Here is a 22291-nt window from a genome sequence, read left to right as displayed (position 1 = left end):
GTATATAAAGATTTGTGTGTATGGATATTATAAGTATGTGAAAGTTTTGACTTCTACCTTGTTTTGTGACAACCTTCTTAAAGTTTTGCAATCAAGCAGCTAAAATGTGCCAAACATGGATAAGTGTGGAGAGCACGGCAGGGCTCGCTCCAGGCTGCCCAACACAAGTCGGCCGTTGCAAGACGGCCAAGCACGGTGCCACGGGAACCACCCACCTCACCTGCAGGGACCCTAACGATAGAGATTGAACATCCAGCAACTGCCTTGGTGGATCCTCCCCCTGAGGGAAGAGGATGAAGAAGAAAAAAAAAAAGAGATCGAAAAAAAAAAAAAAATGAGATCAGCTTTGCAACACTGCAGAATATTATGCAGCGCACTGAGCTGCCACGATAGACGCGGAGACTAGACCTAGCAGGCCCCAACCAAGACGGGCATCCACATTTACCAGCATATTTTCAGATGGGTCGACCATTCATAATGTCTTAATAATTGATCAACATTTGTAATAGATTTGATGTTTCTCCCTTTTTTGTAGGTGGTTACCTTCCTTCACACAGTGTTGCTGTCAAAGAACCTACATTTCAAAACTGCCCTGGTTGTGTGTCCTCTTAACACAGTTCTCAACTGGATTAACGAGTTCAGCAAATGGCAGAAAAAGTTGGGGAAGGACGAGGTTAGGGTAGGTGATTGAATGCATGTCTCATCCTAAATATTTAATGCGGGTTATGTTCAAACAGAAATATGTTACAGGTTATTGAGCTGGCCACAATTAAGAATTCAACTGAGCGACTCCGAGCTCTGCAGACCTGGCACACTATTGGAGGTGTGATGATAATGGGCTACGAAATGTACAGAAACCTGTCACTATCCACTAAACTTGACAATGTGGAGTTAAAGGCGGAGTTTAAGCGCATACTGGTGGATCCAGGTACTTGAAGGATACTATGACTTAAGTTTCTTTCATTTTCACTCTGAGTAGGTTTTCTCAGCTGTGTCATCTATTCAGGTCCAGACTTACTGGTGTGTGATGAAGGGCACATTCTGCGCAATGACACCTCCAGTATATCCAAAGCCCTGAATGCTGTAAAGACGCAGCGAAGAGTGGTTCTTACTGGCACACCTTTGCAAAACAACCTGATAGAGTGTATGTTTGCAACTCTATTACTGCTTAACTGTTATTGGTATTGCTCATGTAGTGTTTTTTTTTTCTATCGCTGCAGACCACTGCATGGTCAGCTTCATCAAGCGGAACCTTCTGGGCTCATCGGGGGAGTTCCGAAACCGCTTTGTCAACCCAATACAGAACGGCCAGTGTGCTGACTCCACACCAAAAGACGTCCGCATCATGAAGAGGCGGGCACATGTCCTCCATGCTATGTTGAAAAGATGCGTGCAAGTAAGGAGTGTCATATTTTAGATGATATTATTATTTATTCTCACTCCAGTATTCGCTAAAGCTCTTTTTTTCTCCAGAGAAGAGATTACTCAGAGCTGACTCAGTTTCTGCCTCCCAAGCTTGAGTATGTGGTTGCAGTCAGGGTGTCACTTTTGCAGTATAAGTTGTACAGCCACTACCTACATCATGTCAGTGGTGAGTATGATCAATATTTATCAATAACTGTCTAAAATAAGACCTGAGGCTCAGAGCTAAATGTTTTCACATAATGAAGATATACATCTATGAGCATGACATTGTGAAAGCAGAGTTTGCCTTACAGAAAACATCCACTCTGAATGTATCAAAGTTAGCGAGATGTCGCTGCTAACTTTGCCAATATCAGTAACCTTACTCTACCATATTGATGACCACCATATCAAACTATTTGGCCTTTTTTTGTTTCTTGGCAAGTTTTTTTTTTTTAGATGCAAAGGGGATGTATGGATGATGCAAATACTTTATTCTACTAAGAAATCATTGATACCAATGTCAAATCAATTGAAAAGTACATGATTGACACTAGGAATGTACCAACGATAAAAAGTAATAATGATAACCGCGGTAAAACTCCCAGATGGTTAGTAATATCCTTTTGAATTATAATCATCAAAAAATTGGTATGATAACCGCACTTTGATTAACTCACGAACTGACTGGCGCGAGATCGCTAGCTTGAATGCTAACATGAAAACAAGAGACGTTAAAGTCTTTACCTACTAAGAAACGACATACTCCAATCGTAACTTACAAACCCCGTTTCCATATGAGTTGGGAAATTGTGTTAGATGTAAATATAAACGGAATACAATGATTTGCAAATCCTTTTCAACCCATATTCAGTTGAATATGCTACAAAAACAAGATATTTAAAGTTCAAACTGATAAACATTTTTTTTTTTTACAAATAATCATTAACTTTAGAATTTTATGCCAGCAACACGTGGCAAACAAGTTGGGAAAGGTGGCAATAAATACTGATAAAGTTGAGGAATGCTCATCAAACACTTATTTGGAACATCCCACAGGTGAACAGGCAAATTGGGAACAGGTGGGTGCCATGATTGGGTATAAAAGTAGATTCCATGAAATGCTCAGTCATTCACAAACAAGGATGAGGCGAGGGTCACCACTTTGTCAACAAATGCGTGAGCAAATTGTTGAACCGTTTAAGAAAAACCTTTCTCAACCAGCTATTGCAAGAAATTTAGGGATTTCACCATCTACTGTCTGTAATATCATCAAAGGGTTCAGAGAATCTGGAGAAATCACTGCACGTAAGCAGCTAAGCCCGCGACCTTTGATCCCTCAGGCTGTACTGCATCAACAAGCGACATCAGTGTGTAAAGGATATCACCACATGGGCTCAGGAACACTTCAGAAACCCACTGTCAGTAACTACAGTTGGTCGCTACATCTGTAAGTGCAAGTTAAAACTCTCCCATGCAAGGCGAAAACCGTTTATCAACAACACCCAGAAACGCCGTCAGCTTCGCTGGGCCTGAGCTCATCTAAGATGGACTGATACAAAGTGTAAAAGTGTTCTGTGGTCTGACGAGTCCACATTTCAAATTGTTTTTGGAAACTGTGGACGTCGTGTCTTCCAGACCAAAGAGGAAAAGAACCATCTGGACTGTTATAGGCGCAAAGTTGAAAAGCCAGCATCTGTGATGGTATGGGTGTGTATTAGTGCCCAAGACATGGGTAACTTACACATCTGTGAAGGCGCCATTAATGCTGAAAGGTACATACACGTTTTGGAGCAACATATGTTGCCATCCAAGCAACGTTACAATGGACGCCCCTGCTTATTTCAGCAAGACAATGCCAAGCCACGTGTTACATCAACGTGGCTTCATAGTAAAAGAGTGCAGGTACTAGACTGGCCTGCCTGTAGTCCAGACCTGTCTCCCATTAAAAATGTGTGGCGCATTATGAAGCCTAAAATACCACAACGGAGAACCCCGGACTGTTGAACAACTTAAGCTGTACATCAAGCAAGAATGGGAAAGAATTCCACCTGAGAAGCTTCAAAAATGTGTCTCCTCAGTTCCCAAACGTTTACTGAGTGTTGTTAAAAGGAAAGGGCATGTAACACAGTGGTGAACATGTCCTTTCCCAACTACTTTGGCACGTGTTGCAGCCATGAAATTCTAGGTTAATTATTATTTGCAAAAAAAAAAAAAAGTTTATGAGTTTGAACATCAAATATCTTGCCTTTGTAGTGCATTCAACTGAATATGGGTTGAAAAGGATTTGCAAATCATTGTATTCTGTTTATATTTACATCTAACACAATTTCCCAACTCATATGGAAACAGGGTTTGTATATAAACACATTGCTGTCTGAGCAACTAAGATATTCACTTTTGCAAATTGAATTTTTTTACGCTAAACAGAGCAGGATGCCACAACGCCCGCCAGAAATAATATATAATAATAATACATTGGATTTGTAACGCACTTTTCATTTAATTAAATGTTGAAGTGCTACAGTACAAACCAATATTTAAAACAAAAGCCTTGCCATTAAAACAGATAAAGTACTAAAACTAAAAACTAACAGTGAAGCATAATAAACACAAAAAATGCAAAATAGTGAGTTTTCTAATTGTGTGTCTATTTGTTTAACTTGAAAAAAAAAAAAAAAAAGAAGATATTGCTAAAGAGATTTCCGTGTGTGCAAGTAATTTTTGGGCACATTCAACAATACCGCGATAATAATAACCATGATCATTTTGGTCATAATAACCGTGATATGTTATTTTAATTTAGTTACATCCCTAAATTTAACACAAAAAATGACTAAACATTTTTAGGTAGCTTTATCACCTTTTTTCAACATAAACTGTGATGTTAGAAATAAGCACGTTTCCTCGAAAGTAGGGATGTCCAAATGTTGCACAAAGGGCCAGCATATTGAAAAATGGAAGGATTTATAAAATATCAACGTAGCTAATAGAGCCGAACGATGAGCGAGAGAACAGGGCGAGACAGAGCGAGACAACCAACTTTTTTCCACCGACTGGATCAACCTTTTTTCAAGTTAACAAACGTCACAGCTTCGTGAAGTGGCGAGACCTGGGAGCGACACAGTAGGTGTGAGCCAGCTGGCAGGCTACTGCAGCGGGTGTACCAGGAGGCGACACTGTAGGCGCAGCGTAGTTGATGAACTACTGCAGCGGCTGGACCAGCGGGCGACACAAGAGGCGCGGTGAGCTACTGCAGAACGTGGACCAGCGGGCAACACTGAAGGCGGCCCAGCCGATGAGCTACTACAGCGGCAGTCCCAGTAAGCGAGCAAACAGCCCAGCGGCGGCGACGAGGCCAAAGATGAGGAGTTAAGGAGAGCGCTGGATTTTTTGACGGCAGAGGTGACAGCCATTAAGAAACTACGGAGCCCCTAAAGGGACATGGATGTTTTGCGAGATCTCGCAATACTTTTTGCGAGATGGTTTTTGCTAGATATTGCAAAAGGTTTTTTTCCTATGTCAGTGAACCGGAAGTAAAACAGACACAGCGATGGTGAACCGGAAGTGAAACAGACACAGCGATGGAGGAGCGGGAGCATGCGGTAGCCTACCCATCATCTGTGCTCTATTGTAGGACCCTAATACGATTTGATGTCTTTATGTTAAGCCAATACTAAAATAGAAATAAAAAAACTTCTCCCATGGATGATGGGTAGGCTCCTCCATCGCTTTGTCTGTTTCACTTCCGGTTCACCATCGCTGTGTCTGTTTTACTTCCGGTTTACTGACATAGGAAAGAAACCTTTTGCGAGATCTCGCAAAACATTTTTTCCCTCCATGTCCCTTTAGGGACTCCGTAAGAAACAGCACAGAAACAGTAACAAAGAATAAGGGAGCTGGTGGAGGAGGTAAAATATCTACGTGTCCAGAATGACGGAAAAGACAGATAAGTGCGGGAAAATATCTACGTGTCCAGAATCACAGACAAGAGCGGGGACTAACAGAAAGAGTGGTGGAATTGGAACAATACTTCAAAATGAATGACGTCAATGTGACCGAAATCCACGCTCGTTTGCATGGGCGGTAGCCGGCGACGGTGGGGGGGGGGGTTAAATGAACATTTAACAAGGTCTAAAGGAAACATAGCCAGGAAAGCATGCACCCTAAAAAAGAAATTCAACAACAAAAAGGGAAATTCAACAACAACAAAAAAGGAAAATACAACAAACATGGGCCACTGACTGCAAAATATTCTTCAAATTAAATTGAACCCTGAAGACAGCCCAAAATCGTTGGAACCGCCCATGGTAGCATTCCATTCAGTTGTAGCACCCTCAAGGTGTTGGAGTATAAATACTTGGGGTTTTGGCACCAGCCACCAGACTAGATCTGACCAATCTAAGTCTGTGAGCATGAATTGATGACGCCTACTTGAATGAGAAGAGAAACATCTTCTAAGACAAACCAAACAATCCAGTTGCGATCGATTGAATGTCCTGAGAATACAATTACCTGGATGAATGAGAACATCAACAAAACCAACATTAATTCCAACAATAAACAGTCAATTACCCATCTTAATTGCAGAAGATTATATGCAATTGTGTTGATGATGCAATAATGTTAAAATACACACAATGGCACATGTGAATACGACACAATTAACCATAATACCATAATCAACAAATTAGAATAGTAAGGAATCAGAGGATTGGTATAGAATTGGATTATTAGCTACTTAACCAACAGGAGGCAATATGTGAATCTAGGGGAAAATACATCAACAGAGCTAGAAATATCTTGCGGCGTACCCCAGGAATCAATACTGGGCCCAAACTTGTTTAACCTCTATATAAACATTTGTAAATTTACCAAAAACTTAAAGTTAGTACTCTTTGCAGACGACACAACTGCGTTTTGTTCAGGAGATAACACACAAAAGCTGATACAAATAATCAAAGAAATGAACAAATTAAAGAGATGTTTAGACAAAAACAGACAATCTTTAAATATCAGTAAATCTAAAATTATGTTATTTGATAAAAGTACAAGAGAAAATCAAACAAAAAAACAAATAGACGGAGAGTAAAAAAAAAAAAAAAAGTTTGGGTTATAATGAATGAGAAAGTGAACCGGACATTTGATGTAAAAATATACAACTTAAAGTGGCAAGAAATATTTCTATAATGAACAAAGCTAAATATGTATTAGACAAAAAAATCACTCTACTGCTCACTAGTGTTACCATACCTGCACAGAAATATGGGGAAATAACTACAAAAGTACACTTCATTCACTAACCATGTTACAAAAACGATCAGTTAGAATAATACTTAATGTTGGATATAGAGAACATACAAACCCTTTATTTATTGAATCAAAATAATTGGAATTCAATGATTTGGTGCATTTTCAAACAGCTAAAAGTATGCATAAAGTAAATTATAACCTGCTACCCAAAAATGTACTACAATTTTTCTCAAACAAAGAGAAGAAATATAACCTTCGAGAGAAACCTAACTTAAAACATTTGTATGTATGTACAACACTTAATACTTTTAGCATAGCGGTATGTGATATTTAATAATGGAATGTATTAAAAAAGTTAAATTATGTACTAATATGATCCAGTTTAAGAGGCTGCTCAAACTCAAAGTGTTTAGAAAGTACAAGGAAGAATCATTTTGATGAACATCTTTAACTTTATGGAAAATAAGATGATTATTCATCTCATATGTAAATCATAACTGACTTAACTATTAAGGGAGCTGTTGTATTTCATTTATGTAAATTATGTTACAAAATGAGGACAGGAAGTGAACATATGTGCTACTAAATTGCTATGAATTGGAAAAGGTGTGGGATTAAATAAATTGGGCTTCTTCCTACGCCTTTTTGCACATGTTGAGAAATGTAAATATGTTAACTATATGATGTGTATGTAAGATAGGCTCCAGCACCCCCCGCGACCCCGAAAGGGACAAGTGTTAGAAAATGGATGGATGGATGTAATTGTATACATGTTCGAAAATAAATTCAAACCAAAACCAATATTTTGAAACTTTATACAAATGCTAAAACAGTATTTATTTTCCCCATTTTTTTTATTTTTTTTTACAAATTATAATTTTTCAAATAGATTTTTGTGATCCATGCAGATTATTGATTTGTTATTGTGTAGTGAAAATAGCTGTGTTTCTTCTCAGGCATGAGCGGCCAGATTGGCAAAGAAAAGGTTAAAATTGGTGCAAACCTGTTTAAAGATTTTCAAGTACTCGGTCGTGTTTGGACCCACCCATGGTGCCTTCAGCTCACCCATAAAGCCAAAGAAAAAAAGGTAAAGCAGTAATAAACAAGTCACCCACAAAAATTATTTTTTTTAGGTACAAAACGATATGTCACCTTTTAGTTACAGGGACGTTTAGAAAAGAAGAATCTCACTGGAGGTGGAGCTGTGCAGCAAAATAGAGACTCCATAGAAAGGTGAGACCAGTGACATCATCTATTACAGGCGTGTCCAAAGTGCGGCCCGGAACTTGTTTTTCCACATTGTAGAAATATGGCATGAATAATGAGTTCCAGACTCTGCAAAAGTCCATATTTTAGTAAAAGTTTCTACACTTTGAACACAATATAAAACGCTTTACAGCACTGTATATCAAACATAACAAAGGGGTGATGGATCAACTATCTACAACAACAACTGTCAAAAATTAAAAAATGGAGCAAAAATGCACAATGTAAAGATAAATAGTTGTAATGGTTAAACTAATACCTAAAAAAAACCCCGTAAGCTTTGTCTTTAAATATATGCATTATATGTATATATGATATAGGAATGTCAAAGTTAATGTGTTAAGTCATACTATTAATCACAAAAACATATTGCATTTATCATGTGTAAATGTAGATTAATCACACATTTTATTTTGACTGTTATTATTTTTGCATTTTATTTCTCCTTACCCTTGACCACGGGTGGTGACCTGAAAGGTTGTGCAAGTTATACATTCAGACCAATGCAAATACCACTGCAAATTTCACTCAAAATACAAGCCAACCGGAAGTTTTGAACAAAAGTTTTGACGTGCATTCAAGAAAAACATTTTAAAAATGTTCATGTATTACTTGTATTTTACTAACGTCACGTCTGGCTCACATCCCGACAACCAAATATGCGTGGTGGTCAAGCTAGCTTTATTCTCAATAGGTATTAGGCACCAAATGCCCTCTGCTTGTGTTGTTTTCGGCTGTACAAATTAATGAAATCGCAAAAAGGATAAACCTTTTTTCAGAGTGCCTTGAAAGGTAATCAAAAAGGGCGGAAGAGTGCAAAATTTTACAAACGATGAAGCAAAGCATGCATCACACTCCAGTCCAAGGTAGTTGAAGAATGGATGAGTTTGCAGTGATCCCTTCGCAGGTTTGTTTGATATACTTTTAACGTTTATTATTCCCCATAAAAGTATTATCTTGATTTTATTTGTATTTCTTAAACACATGTTTACTACGAGTGTCTCGAAAAGTACCAACTCGTAGAGTCTAAATAAAAGAAAGCAAATGTGAGCAAAACCTAAAAGAGTTAAACTTTTACCTAAGGCAACAATCATAAATGAAGCTTTCAGCACATACACATTGTTGACATCTACAGTTATATTTTGATAGACTCGTAAACGGCGCGTGCAATAGCAACAAACATCAGTAGACGCGAAGTTAAATCATGAAATGCAACCTTACCCGAGGAAAAATGATGCATATTAATCTGGGAGAGTCTTGATAGTAATTTCCTTGACCCAGCCAAACACAAAGAAGTTGTAGACCTCCATGCTTTTTCAAGTTTTCGTCTGTTTTGTCGTGTAGAATGGCGTCTGAAGCGCAATAGTTCGATATGTCTGGGAACGCGACCGATGTAATCCTTGATATAGAATAGAATAGAATAGAATAGAAAGTACTTTATTGATCCTTGGGGGAAATTCAGCACCACAATTCGCTCACAATAGACAATAATAATAATAAATAATATAATATATATAATATATTTTATATATAATATATCAATAATATAAATATATTGTACATATACTCTACATTATCACTTTGACAAATCTTTTTTTGATGAAGTATAGGGATCTATTCCATTGCATAGTTGGATTTTTTGCTCGTATCTGCTATTTGCAAGAAGATTTAAGCCTCTTTTCTACTCAGATAGTTTGCACGCTGCTTGCTGTACAACAGCCATCTTGGCTGGGTTGACCACCACTGGTTTTTACTTCCGGAAAGAAGTCAGGTGTCAGAATACAAGCAATAACATCCTGACAATAATTACATGTGTGTCAAAATATTGCGGTTTAAATTGTGCTAGACTGTAATTTATTGAGATTAATCAAAGTTCAAATCTAAAAATATATATTTTTACATATTTATTTTATTTTACATTTTTTACAAAATTGGCAGGTCAAAATGTCTCCCACATCCTTAGATTTTTTTGTATGTCAAAAGGTTTGGATAACTTTTGGGTTAAAAAAAGCTGCTCAAATAAGTACCCCATTGAACTGCACTACTTAATTTTATATTCTTTCTTTGATTGAGTGACATTTGTGTATAGGTTGTTAAAAAGTTAGGTCACACACTTGATTCACTCTTCTTGCTTCAGCGGACCAAGTGCGAGGAGCGCCTTGATTGGCCCGACCATCGTCAAAGCTGATGCGGCATCAGGAGGTAGTTATATTGCGTAATTACAGCAACACCTTGCAAACATTCTGCTCATGCGGCTTGCCTTTTAGGTCAGTGCTGGTTCCAAAATCTGCTCTCTCAAGCGGACGCCAAAATCCTGGAGCACTCAGGCAAGATGGTGCTCTTGTTTGAGATCCTGAGGAAGGCTGAAGAGCTGGGTGACAAAGTGTAGGTGTCTTTTCTCACCCTACAACTCTCAAAACATTATTCCTTCACATACACTATTTTTTGTCTTTCATAGACTTGTCTTCAGTCAGTCCTTGATCTCATTAGACCTGATTGAGGACTTCCTGGTGGCTGCTCATCATAGAAAAATTGACTCATCAAAGGGTACGGTATTATGGTTTAACTCAGTGGTTCTCAAACTTTTTTCACCAAGTACCACTTCAGAAAACACTTGGTTCTCCAAATACCACCACAATGACCAATATTAAAATACAGTATCATAGTAGGCTTACGTGTTCATTAAAAACAAGGCAGATGTTTTATTTAACAAGTATATTTAATATTTCTGGCCACTGTAACAATACACACAGGTTAAACAGTAACACTGTGTTTGAATATAGGAAAATGAAACCATACTTCAATCAAGTGTTTCCTAGGCATACCACTATATAAAGCCCACATACCACAGTTTGAGAATCACTGTTCTAACAGATACATGAATCATGTATTGATTACATGCTTCTTTTTTTGTTGACAGTGGGAAGCTGGATTAAAAACGTTGATTACTACCGTCTGGATGGCTGCACCACTCTTGTGCTACGGAAGAAATGGTCGGATCACTTCAATAACCAGACCAATCCACGGTACAGTTGATCTGACATTTGTTTGTATCAACAACTAGGGGTGTCCAAAAAAATATTGGGGCTCTTATTTCTAACGATTCTTAATCAATTAAAAATAATAAAAAAATCAGTTTAAAAAAACAACAACTTTTTAATCTGTACTGTCTAGCCACACAGGCAAATCATATTGTTGATATAAATGCCCATATCTGCTGTACAGATTTACTTTACAAAAGAGAAGTGTGGGATACTTCTCTTTTTTTCCTTATCCCACTTCCAAAGACATGCACCTGGGGATAAGTTGATTGGCAACACTAAATTGGCCCTAGGGTGTGGATGTGAGTGTGAATGTTGTCTGTCTATCTGTGTTGGCCCTGCGATGAGTTGGCGACTTGTCCAGGGTGTACCCCGCCTTCCGCCCGATTGTAGCTGAGATAGGCTCCAGCGCCCCCCGTGACCCCAAAGGGAATAAGCGGTAGGAAATGGATGGATGGATGTATTTGACTTTAAGAAATTGGGTAGAATTTTTGTATTTTACTTTAATACATTAGGTAGAATTTTATACAACAAAACCAGTTTTATTAAAGTAATATTTAAATTTATCACAGCTGTTTATGTATTTTATGGAGGAATGCAGTTAACTGGCACCCAATTTTATTAAAAGGTATGGTTTTTGAATCAAGAATCGTTTTGAATCAAAGCCCAATGGACTCCTGTATATCGTGAGGCGACTTTATACTTATGGCGGCATTTTTCTGTCCGCTTAGTGGTCGCTTGTTCCTCATCTCAACAAGAGCAGGCTCACTGGGCATCAACCTGGTGGCGGCCAACAGAGTGATCATCTTTGATGCCTCGTGGAATCCCTCTAATGACATTCAGAGTATCTATCGGGTGTATCGCTTTGGACAGACCAAGCAAGTGTTTGTGTATCGCTTCCTGGCACAGGTGAGCTCACAGCTTTGATGATTTACAAATATGATGTCGTCATATCTGAACTATGGCATGACAGGCTGACAGCTATGATAAATGAGTACAGTGTGTAGTGGCAACGTTGGTACATTGTGGTTATCATTCATCGGATGATAATATTGTGTTGATATACCTAAATATATTAATATATGATGTATTGTGGTTGAATTATAACTGATTTGTTTTATATGATTTAAAAAATATGATAACATATACAAAATAATGGACAAATAATAGTTTTAAATACATTTCCCAACAATTAACTCATGTCAAGCTTTTTAGATATATTGATTTTTTTAGGTTTGAGTGAAGTCTTGACATTTGTTGCAAATGTCATTTTTATCAATCAATCGTTCAATCCTTTATCACTTTGTCATACTGACATGTGAACAACATTTTGTTGGAGTATAGCTTGTATGTTTTTTCATGAATATTAGAGCGACTGTTTATCTCATTTAAGTTTTTAAGCAGTTTATAATCATTTATTATATTATGCTATTACTTTTTTTTTTTTACCGTTTCTCCTTTTATTGTATCTTTATCTTATCAAGTTAATGAAACTGTGAATGTATCTATTATCTATACATATCTACACTTTCGCAGGTCATTAAAAAACGGTAAAAGTACAATGTATTTTGCCGAAATTAAAGGACAACTGCACTTTTTGGAGGAATTTTGCCTATCATTCAAAAAACTCATGTAGGACAAGCACACCAATTTTTTTTCTTTTTTTATGCATTCTAACTAGTAAAGAAATGCGAGCAAAAGTTGGCTTACAGTGGAGCCTATGGCAGTCGCTGTATTCTGCCTATAAAGCGCTTAAAGCATCCAAACACCTCCACCATCATTTTATATACATGATGTAAGTATATATGTAATTTAGTTACATGCACATTCATAATAACATCTAATATCTACATATTTTGCTCATTTTAAGCATACGGTGGCACATTCATTTCAAAAACGCATCATGTTTGCTTTTTCTCTTGACAACATCACTAATTACTACTCACTGCAGAGTTCATGAGAGCCAACAAACATATAAATTGGGATGCCAACTAATAGGATGTTGATATAGTCCCGTTAATTTGACAAATGACTCATAATCCTCGCAAAGAAAAAGGGGTGAAACAAAGTATATTTTCGGGTCTTTTTTGCTATTTCGCTGTCAAAGTTGACCAACTTCTCAGTTTATGTCTACATCATTTTAGTGTCCAGGTGAGAGACATGATTTATAATCTAGAATTTATTTTCACGAGCTCCAAGGCAAGAAAGCAGCTCACAAGCTGATGATGTCAATACAGCAGCATAAGGAAGTTGCCTCTCTCTGATCTTTGATGTCTAGAGGCATTAAAACATTTAATACAATAGTAGGCCTGGGCTGATAGTTAATAAGTCAATTAATTGAACAATAAATCAAAATGAACTCAATCCCTCCCTCTCTTCATCCATTTATCAATCCAATACGTCATTAATTGAACAATAAATCAAAATGAACTCAATTCCTCCCTTTCTTCATCCATTTATCAATCCATCCATCCATCCATCATGTGTATGACTCATAACCAAATGAATGTCAGACAAATATTGTAATGTTAGTGTTTGTGTTGGAGCTGCAGGGCACGATGGAGGAGAAGATTTATGACCGCCAGGTGACCAAACAGTCGTTGTCGTATCGAGTGGTGGATCAGCAGCAGATCGAGAGACACTTCACACTTTCTGAACTGACGGAGCTTTACACGTTTGAACCTGACCTGTTGGGCGACCCTCATTCCAAGAAAAACAAGAGAAAGACCTCTGATTTGCCAAAGGTGTTTACTACTTGATCATTATTTATTATTAATCATAAAGGTGAGTTAATGTGTGTGTGTTGTCAGGATCAAATCCTGGCACTCCTCTTGGAGAAGTGCAAAGACCACATTGTCAGCTACCATGAACATGAATCTCTGCTGGACCATAAACAAGAAGAAGAGCTCACTGAGGCAGAACGCAAAGATGCTTGGGCAGAATTTCAGGCTGAGGTACCGACATCAGCTTATTTTTATTTGATGATATGATAACCTCAATCTATTGCCTGTTGCACTATAGTCCAACACTGCCAGCACCCCACTACAACTCAGCATGGAGTCTTTGAATACCAAAAGCAATGAGGAGCTTGTAGTGAGTTGATTGTACCTTCTAGCCTATTTGTGCCTTGTCAGCAGTTTTACTGAACACACTATGCATGTGCAGGACTTGCTGAACAAGAGCAGATCAAAAGTAACAGCAGCCTTTCAGTCTCTGCAAGGAATGGCGCCTCACAGCCTGCAGGACTACATGTTACGACTGGTAAGTCTTCACAAATGTACTTTTATTAAGCGAGTAAACGAAGACAAAATATGTGAAAGATAGTTACCGGTAAGTATAGAATTTTATATGAAAAATAACATTAATATGTGAATAAAATGATAGTTGTCCGGATACAACTTTTTTCACTTCTGATATTTTACTGATATTATATCCTTGAGTGTTGGCTGACACTGATACTAATATGATTCAATATGAACATGAATCATACATGCTTATGCAATATATAACTTATATTATTTTGTAGTGTGGAACATTACAAAAGGTTTGATCAAGTGAAATTAGTCAAACAGAACAATAGTAGGTATTAAAAACACTAACCGATGTATTATTAAGCGTCTGGAATGGGCCTATGAAGTCTATAAGTCATTGCTTCCCAATTATTTTCTGTTACCACCCCCAGGAAGAAGAAAACTTTTTGCGCCCAACCCACTTTCCGCCGCGACTATAAATCGCATAATTTGTTTATTAAATCCTTATATGTACACAGCTGCATAACATTGTATCCTTATTAACACTGAAGTAAACTTAAAAAGAAAAAAGAAAGAAATATAGAGCAACTTAACAAAGAAAATTTTAAATAACATGTTTATTTTAGTCCTTAACCAAAAAGAGTGCATCAGTTATCTTGAAATTAAAACAACAAAAAATCCTTACTTAAACTAGGAACATTTTTAGACCGACAAGAGCCATTTGATACTGGAAAAGAAAAGAAACTCAACAATTGATCAGCAACATTACTTAGGAGCACAGTACATAAACACTTAATCATACAAAACAAAAATGAACAAAACAATTTGTGCAGTTTTTTTATGAATGAAAATGAGGAAGCACGTTTTGTAGTGCGCAGCTTTTCAAAGCAGGGTTTGATGCATGATACTGATTGAAGTATGTTCCCTGGGGTCACATGCGCCAACCCTGACACACACACACACACACACACACACCGCCCCAGCACCCCCCTTAAGGTGAAGTGGAGTGGTAATTTTTTTGGCAACACCTAGTGGTCACAATAATTTATTAAGGTAAAGGGGAACTGCGCTTTTTTGTAATATTGTCTATCATTCACAATTATTATGAAAAACATGACAATGGATGTTTTGTTTTCTATGCATTCTAAATATTAAATAAATGTGATCAAAAGTCCACTTACAACGGAACCTATGGGAGCCGCTCTATTCTGCATATAAATCCCTTAAAAACATCCAAACACCTCCATTGAGGTTTTATGTAGATGAAGTAAGTATATACAGTCCTGGCCAAAAATATTGGCACCCCTGCATTTCTGTCAGATAATGTACCACTTCTCCCAGAAAATTGTTGAAATTACAAATGCTTTGGTATTCACATGTTCATTTCTTTTGTTTGCATTGGAACAACCCCCCCCCCGCCAAATCCGATATTTTACACAGAACTCCAAAAATGGACTGGACAAAGTTATTGGCACCCTCAACTTAATATTTGGTAGCACACCCTTTGGGAAAAATAACTGAAATCAATCGCTTCCTGTAACTATCGATTAGTTTCTTACACCTTGCTACTGGAATATTGGACCACTCTTCGTTTGCAAACTGCTTCAGGTCTCTCAGATTTGAAGGGTGCCTTCTCCCAAGTGCTGTTTTTAGATCTCTCCACAGATGTTCTATAGGATTTAGATCTGGACTTATTGTTGGCCACTTCAGAACTCTCCAGCGCTTTGTCTTTTTGAAGTATGCTTCGGGTCGTTGTCCTGCTGGAAGACCCATGACCTTTTTATCCACAATTCTAACAATCCTTCTTTGCAGTCTTTCATCAATTTTTCTCTTCCGTCCACCCCCAGGGAGGTTAGCTACAATGCCGTGGGCTTTCAACTTCTTGATGACCTTGCGCACAGTAGACACAGGAACATTTAGATCTCTGGTGATGGACTTGTAGCCTTGAGATTGTCCATGCTTTTCCACAATTTTGGTTCTTAAATCTTCTGAGAGTTATTTGCTCTTCTTTATGTTCTCCATGCTCAGTGTGGTACACACAATACAAAGGTTGAGTCAACTTTTCTCCATTTTAACTGGCTGCAAGGGTGATTTCTATATTGCCAGCACCTGTTACTTGCTACAGGTGAGTTTAATTTCAAATTAAAGGAGCATCACATGCTTAAAATACAACTATTTCTTACAATTTTAAAAAGTTGCCAATCTTTTTGTCCAGTCCATTTTTGGAGTTCTATGTAATATATCAGATTATTATTATTTTGTTTTTTGTGTTGTTCCAATGCAAACAAAGGAAATAAACATGTGAATACCAAAGCACTTGTAATTTCAACAATTTTCTGGGAGAAGTGGTGCATTATCTGACAGACTTCTTAAAAAGGAAGTCCAAGTCTAAGAAATGCAGGGGTGCCAATTTTTTTGGCCATGACTGAATGTAGTGTAGTAACGGGCACATTTATAATAACATTTAATATTTACATAGTTTGATCATTTTAAGCACTCACGGCGCATTAATTTAAAAAATGCATCACAACGTTGGCTTTTTTTTTTTAAACATCATCATTGATTACTTCTCACTGCAGACTTCATGAGAGCCAACAAACGTAATAAACACTTACTGTACAATGTCTGCTGTCATTAGGATGCCGACTGCTGGGATTCATATATTTCCATTTAGATGAAGAATGACTCATAATCCTCACAAAGAAAAAGGGGGTGGACCTAAGCATCTTTTCGTGTTGTTCTCATTATTTCTGGGTCCTAATCGGCTGTCAACTTGTACAAATCCCGTTTCCATATGAGTTGGGAAATTGTGTTAGATGTAAATATAAACGGAATACAATGATTTGCAAATCCTTTTCAACCCATATTCAGTTGAATATGCTACAAAGACAACATATTTGATGTTCAAATTGATAAACATTTTTTTTTTTGCAAATAATCATTAACTTTAGAATTTGATGCCAGCAATACGTGACAAAGAAGTTGGGAAAGGTGGCAATAAATACTGATAAAGTTGAGGAATGCTCATCAAACACTTATTTGGAACATCCCACAGGTGAACAGGCAAATTGGGAACAGGTGGGTGCCATGATTGGGTATAAAAGTAGATTCCATGAAATGCTCAATCATTCACAAACAAGGATGTGGCGAGGGTCACCACATTGTCAACAAATGCATGAGCAAATTGTTGAACAGTTTAAGAAAAACCTTTCTCAACCAGCTATTGCAAGGAATTTAGGGATTTCACCATCTACGGTCCGTGATATCATCAAAGGGTTCAGAGAATCTGGAGAAATCACTGCACGTAAGCAGCTAAGTCGTGACCATCGATCCCTCAGGCTGTACTGCATCAACAAGCAACATCAGTGTGTAAAGGATATCACCACATGGGCTCAGGAACACTTCAGAAACCCACTGTCAGTAACTACAGTTGGTCGCTACATCTGTAAGTGCAAGTTAAAACTCTCCTATGCAAGGCGAAAACCGTTTATCAACAACACCCAGAAATGCCGTCGGCTTCGCTGGGCCTGAGCTCATCTAAGATGGACTCATGCAAAGTGGAAAAGTGTTCTGTGGTCTGACGAGTCCACATTCCAAATTGTTTTTGGAAACTGTGGACGTTGTGTCCTCCTGACCAAAGAGGAAAAGAACCATCCGGATTGTTATAGGCGCAAAGTTGAAAAGCCAGCATCTGTGATGGTATGGGGGTGTATTAGTGCCCAAGGCATGGGTAACTTACACATCTGTGAAGGCACCATTAATGCTGAAAGGTACATACAGGTTTTGGAGCAACATATGTCGCCATCCAAGCAACGTTACCATGGACGCCCCTGCTTATTTCAGCAAGACAGTGCCAAGCCACGTGTTACATCAACGTGGCTTCATAGTAAAAGAGTGCGGGTACTAGACTGGCCTGGCTGTAGTCCAGACCTGTCTCCAATTGAAAATGTGTGGCACATTATGAAGCCTAAAATACCACAACGGAGACCCCCGGACTGTTGAACAACTTAAGCTGTACATCAAGCAAGAATGGGAAAGAATTCCACCTGAGAAGCTTAAAACATGTGTCTCCTCAGTTCCCAAACGTTTACTGAGTGTTGTTAAAAGGAAAGGCCATGTAACACAGTGGTGAACATGCCCTTTCCCAACTACTTTGGCACGTGTTGCAGCGATGAAATTCTAAGTTAATTATTATTTGCAAAAAAAAAAAAAGTTTATGAGTTTGAACATCAAATATCTTGTCTTTGTAGTGCATTCAATTGAATATGGGTTGAAAAGGATTTGCAAATCATTGTATTCCGTTTATATTTACATCTAACACAATTTCCCAGCTCATATGGAAACGGGGTTTGTAGGAATACGTCCTCAGCCTTCTTCTATCCAGGTGAGAGGCATGATTTATGATCTAAAATAAACTTCCAGGGAGCAAGGAAACACCTCAACAGTTGATCATTGTACAAAATTGTACACAAGCTTGTGATCATGGCGCTGCTATAAATAGTTTGTCTGCGTTAGCGCTTATAATAACAATATCACAAATACTTGGTTATTATTCAAATCACGAAATGTAAATGGAGTATTGTTGGTTGGTTATTTATTGGATTTTGTTTGTCGAAATAGAGGACCCCACATAAGCTCCACTGTAAGAGACTTTTGATAGCATTTATTTATTTAGAGTGAATTAAAAAAAAAATCCATCCATATTTCATTATGATTGTGAATGATAGGCAAAATTCCCCCAAAAAGTGCAGTTCCCCTTTGAGCTAATGACTCAATATGTTCAATCATGCGGACACGTTTGCTACTTTCTAATACACTTCTGCTTTGGAGACTTTGTATGTGTAAGTAATATGCAGTTATAATTATTTGATTTGTGTTTATATTGACAAATGTGTTTTCGACTGCAGCATTTTTCAAATAAGAACACTTATGACGCATATTTAGCTTGTGTGCTTAACTGTTGTGTAGCTGCTAGCTCCTAGTATCCTATATCCTACCATGTTCACTTTTTGTAAATCACTTCACTAAAATGAAAGTAAAGACCAACTTTGTGAGCTTATTGGAGGACCTTTTGGCTCTCCAGCCTTGCATAAGTAAACATGCTGCAGGACTGCTTGTATTTTAAGATGCAAGCCGATACAATCCAATAATTGTATTTTTGTTTAAATGTTGTATAATAATCAATATTATTATACCTGCTATTCCTCCTTGTTCCAGCTGCAACTACACCCAGGACTGACGCCAGATCAAGTCCAGCTGAAGGCCAAGCAGTGGAAACAATTTGACACTAAGGAGCTGTTGCGTAGAAAAGCACTTTATCAAGATTTTTTTGCACAGCAGCAATCAGTAAGTCCAACCATTGAAACCAGGGGTGTGTGTGTATATATATATACATACATGCATATATATATATATATATGTGTGTGTGTGTGTGTGTGTGTGTATATATATGTATATATATATATATATATATATGTATATGTGTATCTATATTTATATGTGTGTATATATATAAATGTGTGTATATATGTGTGTATATATATATATATATGTATATATATATATATATAGATATATGTATATATACCAAAGGGAATAAGCGGTAGAAAATGGATGGATGGATGTATGTATATATATATATATATATATATATATATATATATATATGTATATACAAACCCTGTTTCCATATGAGTTGGGAAATTGTGTTAGATGTAAATATAAACGGAATACAATGATTTGCAAATCCTTTTCAACTCATATTCAATTGAATGCACTACAAAGACAAGATATTTGATGTTCAAACTCATAAACTTTATTTTTTTTTTGCAAATAATAATTAACTTAGAATTTCATGGCTGCAACACGTGCCAAAGTAGTTGGGAAAGGGCATGTTCACCACTGTGTTACATGGCATTTCCTTTTAACAACACTCAGTAAACGTTTGAGAACTGAGGAGACACATTTTTGAAGCTTCTCAGGTGGAATTCTTTCCCATTCTTGCTTGATGTACAGCTTAAGTTGTTCAACAGTCCGGGGGTCTCCGTTGTGGTATTTTAGGCTTCATAATGCGCCACACATTTTCAATGGGAGACAGGTCTGGACTACAGGCAGGCCAGTCTAGTACCCACACTCTTTTACTATGGAGCCTCGTTGATGTAACACGTGGCTTGACATTGTCTTGCTGAAATAAGCAGGGGCGTCCATGGTAACGTTGCTTGGATGGCAACATATGTTGCTCCAAAACCTGTATGTACCTTTCAGCATTAATGGTGCCTTCACAGATGTGTAAGTTACCCATGCCTTGGGCACTAATACACCCCCATACCATCACAGATGCTGGCTTTTCAACTTTGCGCCTATAACAATCCGGATGGTTCTGTTCCTTTTTGGTCCGGAGGACACGACGTCCACAGTTTCCAAAAACAATTTGAAATGTGGACTCGTCAGACCACGGAACACTTTTCCACTTTGTATCAGTCCATCTTAGATGAGCTCAGGCCCAGCGAAGCCGACGGCGTTTCTGGGTGTTGTTGATAAACGGTTTTCGCCTTGCATAGGAGAGTTTTAACTTGCGCTTACAGATGTAGCGACCAACTGTAGTTACTGACAGTGGGTTTCTGAAGTGTTCATGAGTCCATGTGGTGATATCCTTTACACACTGATGTCGCTTGTTGATGCAGTACAGCCTGAGGGATTTCTGAAGTGTTCATGAGTCCATGTGGTGATATCCTTTACACACTGATGTCGCTTGTTGATGCAGTACAGCCTGAGGGATCAAAGTTCACAAAGTTCAAAGTTGCTTACGTGCAGTGATTTCTCCAGATTCTCTGAACCCTTTGATATTACGGACCGTAGATGGTGAAATCCCTAAATTCCTTGCAATAGCTGGTTGAAAGGTTTTTCGTAAACTGTTCAACAATTTGCTCACGCATTTGTTGACAAAGTGGTGACCCTCGCCCCATCCTTGTTTGTGAATGACTGAGCATTTCATGGAATTTACTTTTATACCCAATCATGGCACCCACCTGATCCCAATTTGCCTGTTCACCTGTGGGATGTTCCAAATAAGTGTTTGATGAGCATTCCTCAACTTTATCAGTATTTATTGCCACCTTTCCCAACTTCTTTGTCACGTGTTGCTGGCATCAAATTCTAAAGTTAATGATTATTTGCAAAAAAAAAAAGTTTATCAGTTTGAACATCAAATATGTTGTCTTTGTAGCATATTCAACTGAATATGGGTTGAAAAGGATTTGCAAATCATTGTATTCCGTTTATATTTACATCTAACACAATTTCCCAACTCATATGGAAACGGGGTTTGTATATATATATATATATATATATATATACATATATATATATACATATACATGAGTGTGATGTAACAATCAAAAACAATGTAGGATTGACAATATTATCAGAAAATTATCAGACACACTTCAGTTTCCATTGATTTGCTATGGCTAACAGACTGAATAGCAATTCATTAGCAACACATTACTGTTATTAACAACCCCCCTTACAACACTAAAATATGGGGTATTAATGATAAAACACTGAATATAAAGAATATGTGAAAGTTAGCCTTTGTAACAACCTCCTTAAAGTTTTGTAATCAATAAGAAATACCAAGCAGCTAAAATGGCAAAGTATAGAGAAAGTGTTTTGCATGTTACCCATCGTTAAACAATATGCGTCTACAAGCATATTTCTGTGTCATAACACCTGCCCTGTTCCTTTTTTAGCTGACTCAGTACATCCAGGCCATCCTAAAACACAGGAGGAATGAAAAGACGCAGCAGGCGGCGCCCGTTAACATCCTGCCCACGACATCATCAAAGCAGTGAAGTACATTTGTTTGATCATGAAACATGGTTGCACACTCCAGCGTCTACGCAGTCAGCACTTTAACGCCACCTGGTGTGGTCTTGAACACTTTGTTCATATTTCTTAATCCTTCCTTCATGCTATTAATATTTTGTAAACATTCTGAAGATTTTCCCATTTCGAATACAAAAAGTAAATAATAAAGACATGTTTTTTGGAAAAACATTAAGTGATTCTTTCTCA

General features: G+C 37.6%; 1 protein-coding gene across 3 annotated transcripts in view; it reads left to right on the top strand.

Annotated features, from left to right (window-relative positions):
- LOC133607484 (transcriptional regulator ATRX-like) overlaps positions 1–22277 on the top strand; it is a 58237-nt gene extending 35960 nt beyond the window's left edge. For all 3 annotated transcript variants that reach the window (XM_061962160.2, XM_061962159.2, XM_061962158.2), the window contains exons 18-35: positions 536–679; positions 751–928; positions 1007–1144; positions 1221–1396; positions 1474–1591; positions 7614–7744; positions 7817–7890; positions 10061–10125; positions 10191–10308; positions 10382–10470; positions 10844–10949; positions 11696–11873; positions 13517–13708; positions 13775–13918; positions 13986–14057; positions 14130–14225; positions 19433–19561; positions 21967–22277. In XM_061962160.2, coding sequence (XP_061818144.1) covers positions 536–679; positions 751–928; positions 1007–1144; positions 1221–1396; positions 1474–1591; positions 7614–7744; positions 7817–7890; positions 10061–10125; positions 10191–10308; positions 10382–10470; positions 10844–10949; positions 11696–11873; positions 13517–13708; positions 13775–13918; positions 13986–14057; positions 14130–14225; positions 19433–19561; positions 21967–22068 — 2250 coding nt within the window. In that variant the 3' untranslated portion in view covers positions 22069–22277. The remainder of the gene's footprint in view (positions 1–535; positions 680–750; positions 929–1006; positions 1145–1220; positions 1397–1473; positions 1592–7613; positions 7745–7816; positions 7891–10060; positions 10126–10190; positions 10309–10381; positions 10471–10843; positions 10950–11695; positions 11874–13516; positions 13709–13774; positions 13919–13985; positions 14058–14129; positions 14226–19432; positions 19562–21966) is intronic.
- The last annotated feature ends 14 nt before the right edge of the window (positions 22278–22291 follow it).

This window comes from Nerophis lumbriciformis, linkage group LG09 (assembly GCF_033978685.3).
Source record: "Nerophis lumbriciformis linkage group LG09, RoL_Nlum_v2.1, whole genome shotgun sequence".
NCBI classification, from domain to species: domain Eukaryota; kingdom Metazoa; phylum Chordata; class Actinopteri; order Syngnathiformes; family Syngnathidae; genus Nerophis; species Nerophis lumbriciformis.
This window is presented reverse-complemented; position numbering and strand designations above follow the sequence as displayed.